The 9,414-nt window shown below is 50.9% G+C and overlaps 2 protein-coding genes across 3 annotated transcripts in view; one reads left to right on the top strand and one right to left on the bottom strand.

Annotated features, from left to right (window-relative positions):
• Window positions 1-6,191, bottom strand: part of LOC115301676 (serine/arginine repetitive matrix protein 1-like) — a 19,706-nt gene extending 13,515 nt beyond the window's left edge. The window contains exon 1 of one of the 2 annotated variants that reach the window (XR_003913237.1): window positions 4,844-6,191. Coding sequence is in view for 1 of the 2 variants with exons in the window: in XM_029951635.1 (XP_029807495.1) it covers window positions 4,861-5,339 (479 nt within the window). In the remaining variant the exon portion in view is untranslated. The remainder of the gene's footprint in view (window positions 1-4,843) is intronic. The other variant, XM_029951635.1, reaches the window with a different exon arrangement.
• The window catches only part of LOC115301675 (zinc finger and SCAN domain-containing protein 2-like), a 15,728-nt gene continuing 11,957 nt past the window's right edge, over window positions 5,644-9,414 (top strand). The window contains exons 1-2 of the mRNA XM_029951634.1: window positions 5,644-5,767; window positions 7,894-8,391. Of these exons, the coding sequence (XP_029807494.1) occupies window positions 5,725-5,767; window positions 7,894-8,391 (541 nt within the window). The 5' untranslated portion in view covers window positions 5,644-5,724. The remainder of the gene's footprint in view (window positions 5,768-7,893; window positions 8,392-9,414) is intronic.

The following is a 9,414-nucleotide window of genomic DNA, read 5'->3' on the forward strand; positions in this document are numbered from 1 at the left end:
TATATATTTTTATGTTTATTTTTGAGGGAGAGAGAGACATACACAAAGACACACAAAGTGTGAGCAGGGGAGGGACAGAGAGAGAGGGTGACACAGAACCGGAAGCAGATTCCAGGCTCCGAGCTGTCAGCACAGAGCTTGATGTGGGGCTTGAACTCACAAACCGTGAGATCACGACCCGAGCTGAAGTCGGACGCTTAACAAACTAGGCCACCCAGGACCCCTTCCTTTGCCCCTTTTTCTATACAGTTCTTGGTCTTTCTCAAGCTCAGCTGGATCAGTTCATAGTAAATTATAAATTAGTCCTGTTCCATGTTACAAATATTTCCCTGTTTTGTCATGCGACTTCATTTTTAACCGTTTATGCTGCACAGATGTTTTTAATTTTTTGTGTTCAAATTTCTTTCTTTCTTCCTATATCTGAGTGCATTTAAAAAAATTATTTATTTATTTTGAAAGAGAGTACAAGTGGAGTAGGGGCAAAGAAAGAGAGAGACATAGAGACTCAGAATCCAAAGCAAGTTCCAGGCTCTGAGCTGTCAGCACGCACCTGATGCAGGGCTCGAACTCATAAACTGCAAGATCATGACCTGAGCTGAAGTTGGATGCTCAATTGACTGAGCCACCCAGGCGCCCCTTATGTGGAATTAAATTTAAAAAAAAAAGCTCTATGCTCAATGTGGGGCTTGAACTCATGACCCAGAGATCGAGTCATGCTCTACCAACTGAGCCACTCAGGGTCCCCTAATAGGGATTTTTTTTTCAATAAATAGCTATGGTACAGTTACAGTATGTTAAATGTATTTTCTCTTATGATTTTCATTATTTTTTTAAAAACTTTTATTTAGAGAGAGTATGTGTGAGTGGGGGCAGGAGAGGGGCAGAGAGAGAGAGGGAGACAGAATTCCAAGCAGGATCCCAAGCAAAGACCCTGATGTAAGGCGCAAACTCACTAACATGAGATCATGACTTGAGCCTGAGTCGAATGCTTAACCAACTGAGCCACCCAGGAGCCCCTTTTCTTCGTATCTTTATAATTAGTCTTTACTTATAATAACCTGAGGGGACACTGGTGATCACAGAGCTAAATCCCCCGTAAAGCACGCTCTAGGTCCCAGCCTTCCTGGCCGCACTCCCGCCTCTGTGTTTGGCAAGTACCTGTTGGCCCGAGGCCGCCTCCCGAGTCACTCTGTCCTGCCCAGAGCACCGGTGTGTCTTTGAGAAACGCCCTTGACTAGAACAGTTCGGAACAGGGCATGGGAACTGGCTGGAGGCGCTAGAGCCATTCTCTTCCTTCTTGGCACAAAGGGGCTAGAGAAGCCCAGGCCAACACAGGACAACTGAGAGAGAGAGACAGAGAGAGAGAGAGAGAGAGGGAGGGAGGGACCAGCATCATAGGAAGAGAAAGACAAGGACCAAAGGGCCTCCTCTCTGTCACACTAACTACAAACCATTCATTTAAAAGGGGACAGGGGTAGGGCATCTGGTGGCTCAGTTGCTAACCATCCAACTTTGGCTCAGGTCATGATCTGACAGTTCATGAGTTCGAGCCCCGCATCAGACTCTGTGCTGACAGCTCGGAGCTTGGAGCCTGCTTTGGATTCTGTGTCTCCCTCTCTCTCTGCCCCTACCTCGACCCTACTCACACTCACTCTCTCTCAAAAATAAATAAACATTAAAAAATTATTTTAAAAAACATTAAAAAAATAAATTTAAAAAAGGTGGGGGGTGGCGCCTGGGTGGCTCAGTCAGGTAAGCATCTGACTCTTGGTTTCGTTCAGGTCAGGATCTCACAGTTCATAAGTTTGAGCCCTGTTGCTGACAGCACAGAGCCTGCTTTGAATTCTGTGTCTCTTTTTTTCTCAAAAAATAAATAAATACACATTTAAAAATCAAATCAAATCTAATCAGTGCTTCCCTGGTCATTCCCTAATTTCTCTTTCTCCCTGGGCATTCCTACTATGTGCCTCCCTTTAGATTTTTTTCTCTTTCTAGGCCAGTCTAACAGCATCCTACAACACTGTTCACTTAATGATCTTTTCTCAGCCACGTGTAGCAAGGCTCTGGGGCGGACCCAGCAAACAGGAGACGTGTGCTCTTCACAAATGAAGAGACTCCCTTCCTCTGCAGGGAGGAAACGGGGTAGATTAACCAATGGTGGGGTCTCAGGCGGGGGAGAGACTTCCGCATCCTCAGGGCCCAAAGGCCCCTCGGCCTCAGTGCCTGAGCCACTCAGAGGTCAGTGGCCCTGATCCCATCAAGTGTTATGGAAATCAAGTTCCGCACAGCCCCACCCTTGCCATTTCGGCACTCCTAGCGGACCTGGGGGCTCCCCCCAAATCCGTAGGCTGAGCAATCCGTGGGGCCAGGTCTCTTCTGGCTCAGCACCTAAAAATAAGTGGTGACTTACGTTTCTGCCTGTTTACTTTTCCCTAATGGGCCTTCTGTCTCTGGAGGGGAGAGCCTGCCTTTGTGTGGGGTTTAATAACCCCCTTTTCTAGTACGGAAAACTAGGAGCCCGGTCTCATCCCCTGTCACCTTAGTGGGGGGTGGGGTGGGTGACAGCCAACCCCAAGGGCTTCCCCCGGTCTGGGAGCCTGGAAGGAAGGCGGGCTAACAGAGATGGCTGTGGGACGGCCAGGGCTCTGCACCCTCACCTGCTTCTGCTAAGAGATTGCTGTTGTGGTTCTTGGAGCCTCACTCAGCCTCTGCTTCTTGGATTGCAACTGTTCTTAATTAAGCCTGATTGTTCAGTTCTCATTTACTCCGTGAGTTCCCTACTATTCTTTTCCTAAGTCCCTTTGACTTAACTTAGCCAGAGTAGTTCTCTGAAGCTTTTAGCCGGGAATGCCCATCGGTAGAACAGCGCGTCTCTGAGCCCTGTGGTTTGGGTGACGGAGAAGAGATTCACTGGGAGGGGCAATCCTACTCACGGAACAGGGCTGGGTTTCTAGGCTTGCTCGCTGTCCCAGGATGCTCTTGGGGGCTCTGGCTTGGGCACCAGCCCTAGTATGCCATAAACCAGTCCTAAATGTGAGTTGCTTTCTATCTAAACCCAGGACGGTTGACACTGGCCAGGACCAACTTCCTGGAGAAGCAGGCACAGGGAAGAGACGGCCAGCTCCAGGATTCTCCTGTGACAAGACAGTGCCGGTTTCTTGTGGTGCAGGGTCGGCTTGGGATAGGACAGAGGCACTCTTGGACTGTTAGAAACTGCAGCAGTGCCCCCCCGCAACTAATCTTTTCCCTTTTGCGTAAATTCCCATCCCTAATGGGGAGAAACACCTCTTTGTAATACGAGATCATCCCTAAGAATGATCATCCTCAATTATTCGGCATGGCGGCATGGCTGGCTCTCTAGGAATGCCGACCACCAGAGGGGAGGCTGGGATTCTGCCTCCAGGCACGCGGAGCAAACTTCTCAAGCCGGCCTGCAGGTGGTGCTATTTGCATGTGGTCACGTAGTCAATGGCTGAACCTCACTTTGCATCTTTTTTTTTTTAACATTTATTCATTTTTGAGAGAGAGAGAGAGAGAAAGAGAGAGAGAGAGAGAGAGAACAGGGGGAGGAGCAGAGAGAGAGGGAGACACAGAATCTGAAGCAGGCTCCAGGCTCTGAGCTGTTAGCACAGAGCCTGATGCGGGGCTCAAACCCACAAACTGTGAGATCACCACCTGAGCAGAAGTCAAATGCTAAGCTGACTGAGCCATCCCAGCACCTCTGCATCTTTATACTTGCAGTAATTAAAGGGATTAGTGAAAAACAGGTGAAACTCAAATAATTTTGGGAGTGGTGCAGAGAACTTTCTCAGAATGACATAAAACCCAGGAGCTATAAAAAGACAAGGTGGACAGCATAAAAATTTCTATGCTAAAACAACAACAACAACAACAACAACAAAAAAGAACAGCAAACTGAGAAAAATAGCAACTTCTGTGACAAACTAATAAAGAACTCTAACAAATAGATTAAAGCATAGGAAGAAGAAAAAGAACTTGCCATTTGCAAGGACATGGACGGATCTAGAGGGTTTAATGCTAAGAGAAATGAGTCAAAGACAAATACCATATGGTCTCACTCATATGTGGAATTTAAGAGCCAAACGAACAAAAGAAAAAAGAGAGACAAACCAAGAAGAAGACTGTTAACTAGAAAGCACAGATGGTTTCCGGAGAGGAGGTGGGTGGACTAGGTGATGGGCAGTAAGAGTGCACCTGCTGGGGGCGCCTTGGTTAAGCGTCGGACTCCTGATTTCCACTCAGGTCACGATCTCCCGGATGGTGAGTTCAACCGAGTTCAAGCCTGGAGTTGGGTTGTGGGCTGACAGCACGGAGCCTGTTTGGGATTCTCTCCCCGCCCTCTCTGTCCTTCCTCTCCTCTCTCTCTCTCTCAAAATAAATAAGCTTAAAAAAAATCATTCTAAGAAAAAGACTGTGCTTTGTCATGAGCACTGAGTAATGTATGGAGTTGTTAAAGCCATAGATTATACACCTGAAACACAGAACACTGTATATTAACTGTTGGATCAAAAACAAAACAAAACACCAAAAAACCCAAAACCAAAAACATGGGAAGATATAACTGGTATCTCAGTTCACAGAAAAGGAGATTAAAATGATCCAAATAAACATAAAACATCTCTCAGATACTCAGGAAATTTTTATGAAAATGAAATGAAGTATCAATAAAAAATTAAAGCAACAAATGTAGTCATTCGCTGGTGTGCCTCCAGTGACTGGGCTGCATAATGAAAGCACTCACAAGGATGGTACCGCAGAGCACTGACAGCGCGTTTGTTTCGGTCCTCACATTTCCCCCTTGGGTTTCCAGACGGTTTCTCACCTGTCGGCATTTCCCACCTGTTGGCATGCGGCGTTGGGGCAGTCCTGTCTTCGAGGGCGCCATCTGCGCGCAGGACACAGGCCGAGCTCCTCCCACTCTCATCTCCCAGTGCTGAGACCCACGGCGAGCAAGGCTGGGGTCGGTGACCGACACGGAGCCGCGGAACAGGGGCGCTGGGAGCGGCGTCCGCGCCCGGGGAGGTGACGACGGACCAGGCTCCGAGAGGACCAGGGGAACCAAAGAAGACCAGGGGCAGTTCTTCCGTAGCAGAGGCGGGGACTTGCCTCCAGCAGCAGGGACGCCACGTGCGAAAACAAAGGGGTGTGCCGAGGCCAGGTGCGACCGTGGACCTGTGGGTTCGGGGAGGGGGCGCCGGGCTGGGGCCCCCGGGGGGAGGGGCGTGCTTCCCTCGGGCCGACTCCTGCCTGTTCCGGGCACAGTCTTGGGGGCGCCTAAAACATGCCTTGCCACGCAGTCCCCTCCACACAAGTTTCATTTTTTACAGGCAAGTACACGGAGGCCTTAGGGAAGTGAAATGACCCGTTCTAGGTCACAGCTCTCGCCAACCCTGGGGTCCTGTCCTGAGGGCCGGTCCGCGGATTTGCCTGCGGTACAGCCGGGACAGTCCACCCTGCGCGGCTCTCCCAGCCCGCGGGCCCGGCAGCCGCGGTGGACTACAACTCCCACAATGCCCTCGGCCTAACCTCCCTCCCCGGACGCCTCAGTAGAGCCAGTAGGAGAGCAGGGTTTCCAGGGGCCGTTCTCGGTGGCCAATAAGCGCGGCGGGGGGCGGGCCTCTCCCGTCCATTGTTCTCGGTGCCCCTCGGGCTTGAGCCGCGGTGGATCCGGAGGGGCCGTGAGGTACCCGGAGGCGCTTTTGCATGCGGAGTGGCTGCGGAAGCCCGACCTGGTCTCCCGAGAGAGGTGAGCCCGGAGAGAAGGGCCGGGGACGGCACGGGCCGGGGGAGTAGCCCGCGGCGAGGGAATAACGGGCCTGGAGCCAGTGCGGGCAGTCCTGCTGGGGGAGGGGCGTCGGGGGCGCTGTCCGCGACCGCGGGCCGGGGTCCCCGGGTGGGACGCGCCGGGTCCGCTCGGCGAACGCACCTGGACACTTCTCCCGGGCGGTGAGCTCCCTGCACGTCCAGCCAGGGGCGCGGGATTGGGACTGGAAGGCACGCTGGACGGCATCCCGCGCGGCTCCAGGTTTTACGGATGGGGAAACTGAGCTTCCGAGGGGGCGTGCCCAAGTCAGCCAGCGAATGAGCTCACCGGGTGCAGTTTTCCCGGGCTCCCAACCAGGACTTCCGTTATACCTCTGCGTCTTCTAGCCCTTTGGTAAATAACACATTGAGAGCTTCAGTGTTCCCAACAGCTTTCTTCTTCTTCTTCTTCTTTTTTTTTTTTTTAGTTTTTCCTTACCAGTTTCCCCCCTTTCCCCTTTTTTTGGGTGGAGGCTTTTTATCTGAGTCTTTACTCATGTAGTAATGATATTTAAAGATTAAGTTTCCATTGCTTTTACAGTCTTTGAGTCGTAATTTCATTGCTCCCAACGTCTTGTGTAATTAACGGTCCAAGTTTTTTTGTTTCTGTTTTTGTTTTTCGCTTTCTGTACGTGTTCATTTTTAAAGGGATTTGGGTCATACTTTGTCTAGTGTTTCTGTTTTTCTAGGTGTGTTTTTATCCATAATTTTCATATTTGTGAAGATTATCTCAGATTATTAGTGGTTAATAATCTTTGTCAACATAATTCTTAAAAATATTTGAAACCGCAGCAGAATGCACAAATCTGAAATTTCGTATGTATGCTTTGTGCAACCACCATCAAATCAAGACACAGAACGGTTCCAGCACTCCAAAGGCTTTTTTGAGCACCTGTTCAGTCAGTACCCCCGCCCCAAGGTAGCCATTATTAAATCAGCATAGTTTTTTTTTTATCAGGATAAAATAAATATATTTTACTGTGTGGATGTGTCATAATTCACTAGCCATTCCTCTGCTGCTGGATTTTTTAAAAGTCAGGGTTGTTTTGCAATCAGAAACAATCATGTCTACTATGGTTTTGTTTCCTTGGAAATAAATTTTTCTTTACAAAGATGGTTATTTAAAAAAACTTTTTTTCTAGTGTTTTATTTTTGAGAGAGAGAGACAGCATGAGAAGGGGAGGGTCAGAGAGAGAGGGAGACACAGAATCCGAAGCAGGCTCCAGGCTCTGAGCTAGGTGTCAACACAGAGCCCGATGAGGGGCTCAAACCCACAGAGATCATGACCTGAGCCGAAGCTGGACGCTCAACCGACTGAGCCACCAGGTGCCCCCAAAGATGGTTATTTTTAAAGATTAATTCCTAAGGGGCCGAGTCTACATTGAAGACTCAGAACAGTTTAAAACTTCATACTTTGGGGTACCTGGGTGGCTCAGTCAGTTGAACCTCCGACTTCGGCTCAGGTCATGATCTCACGTTCATGGGTTCAAGCCTCGTGTCGGGCTCTCTACTGACAGCTCAGGGCCTGGAGTTTGCTTCTGATTCTGAGTCTCCCTCACTCTGCCCCTCCCCCTCTCATGCTTTGTCTCTCTATCAAAAATGAATAAAACATTAAAAGAATAAAATAAAACTTCATACTTCTATGGTAATAATGCAGTTAAGGTATTTCCAGCAAAGCTCAAAGTGTCTTGACTTTGATCCATTGCCAATCCTGAAGTTGTCCCCATTAGAAGGATGGTCACTGAAGTTAAGTGACTAAGTTGTATGTTAAGTCAGGGTCACTGCAGCAAGTCTGAACTGAGTTAGGGCAGAATAACTCAGTCCTGGGTTCTCAGAAGGGCTTTGAATTTCTGACACTCATGCTTTTGGAAAGAAAAGTGCTGTGTTTTTTGTGCTTGTGATTCTTTTGCCATAGAAAGGTTTTCAGGAATAAGCCATTTTTTTTTCCTTTAAGAGAGGCAGGAAACTTCTGTTGATTTGCGGATGCAAGAATCTGGGCTGCTGGGAGTTAGATCCCTGTAGGACAGTCTATTTATTGATTGTGGTTCTCTTTTTTCATTTCTCGGCCAGACTACTTGTTGAAATTTGAGGAGGGAGGTGTCTTCTCCACGAGCCTGGCCCTAGAAGACTCAAGTTCAAGGCTAGAGGCCTGCGTGATTGCCCTGGGAAGGTGGATAATGGCTGCAGAGGGGCCAGGAGGAACCGCTCCCCTCAGCCCCTTGGCCCCGGGGCCTCGAGAGGAAGATGAACAGGAGGAGGTCACCACCATGATCCTGGAGGACGACTCTTGGGTGCAGGAAGCCGTACTTCAGGAGGACGGCCCTGAGTCCTTCCCCCAGAGCCCTGGCAAGGGCAGCCCCCCTGGGGAGGCTGCTGGAGGACCGCAGGGTGCACTGGGCCGCCTCCGGGAGCTCTGCCGGCGCTGGCTGAGGCCAGAGCACACCAAGGAACAGATGCTGACGGTGCTCCCAAGAGAAATCCAGGCCTGGCTGCAAGAGCACCGGCCCGAAAGCAGCGAGGAGGCCGTGGCCCTGGTGGAAGACCTGACCCAGACCCTTCGGGGCAGCGGTAAGACGCTGGATCTCCCTGGGGGAGGGTGGGCACATGCCTCCAACATGGAGAACGTGGGATCCGGGACGGAGCCCGGTGTAGCCCCTTCTCCTGCTCTCTGCAGGCAGTCAGGACACTGCCACCCGGCTGGACGCCCTCGTGCGCAGTGGTGGGTCCGGGGTTTCAGTGTGGGGAGGCCTACAGGACCCCGCTTGGAGCTCCGTTGGTGTCGGAAGCGCAGTGTTTATGCTGTGCTTATTTGGAGGGGGTGGGAAGCTGATGGTGGGGGGAGGGGCGGTGGCTGACTGAGTAAACCAGCCCTTGGCACCTTCCCTTGGTTGTGTCATAAACGTTCAAATATTTGAAGTTCCGGCAATTAGAAAAAGCAGATAACCCTGTTTTTAAAGAGGGATTCTTTTTAGGAAGCCAAGGTCAGTGAGGAGGAAGCCAGCCGACGCCTAGGACTTGTCTGTGGAGTAGAGTCACCCTGGGCTCTGCAGCGGTCCACGTCCTTGCCCCCGTGTTAGCGCGCCGTCTGGGCTGGAGACGTGCCGGCCCACGGCTCCGTCTCCGTTCCGGGCTGCAGCTGTGGGCTGCCCTGCTTACCAGATGCTTCCTTTGGGCTGCTTCAGGACCTGTGGATCGTGGCTGCTCTTTGCACTGACGAGAACCATCTGAGTTCTGAGACAGGAGAGGGCAGGAGAGGCCGGGGAGGGTGCAGAACTGGAGCAGGGGGTCGGAGGCTGGAGCTGAACTTGGAAAAGGTGGAGGGCGGCAGCGAGGGGGAGGCGTGCAGCTCACTGGTTCAGGTGACAGTAAGGAGGCCCGCTGGTTGGAGGAGAAAGTGTGTTTTGAGGAAGTGGTAGGATGTGGAGTGTGGGGGAAGGGTGGGCTTGGACTGGATGCCATTGGCCTCAGCCGGTTATTGAACTAGAGCCCAAAGGGCATGGGAGGAAGCAGAGTTTGGCAACAGGATGTAGGTTTGATTTGAGCAGGGAGAGGCTAGTGGCGGGAGAACAGCCAGGAAGTGGCCACCCAGGC

The sequence above is a fragment of the Suricata suricatta genome, chromosome 9, assembly GCF_006229205.1.
Source record: "Suricata suricatta isolate VVHF042 chromosome 9, meerkat_22Aug2017_6uvM2_HiC, whole genome shotgun sequence".
Lineage (NCBI taxonomy): Eukaryota > Metazoa > Chordata > Mammalia > Carnivora > Herpestidae > Suricata > Suricata suricatta.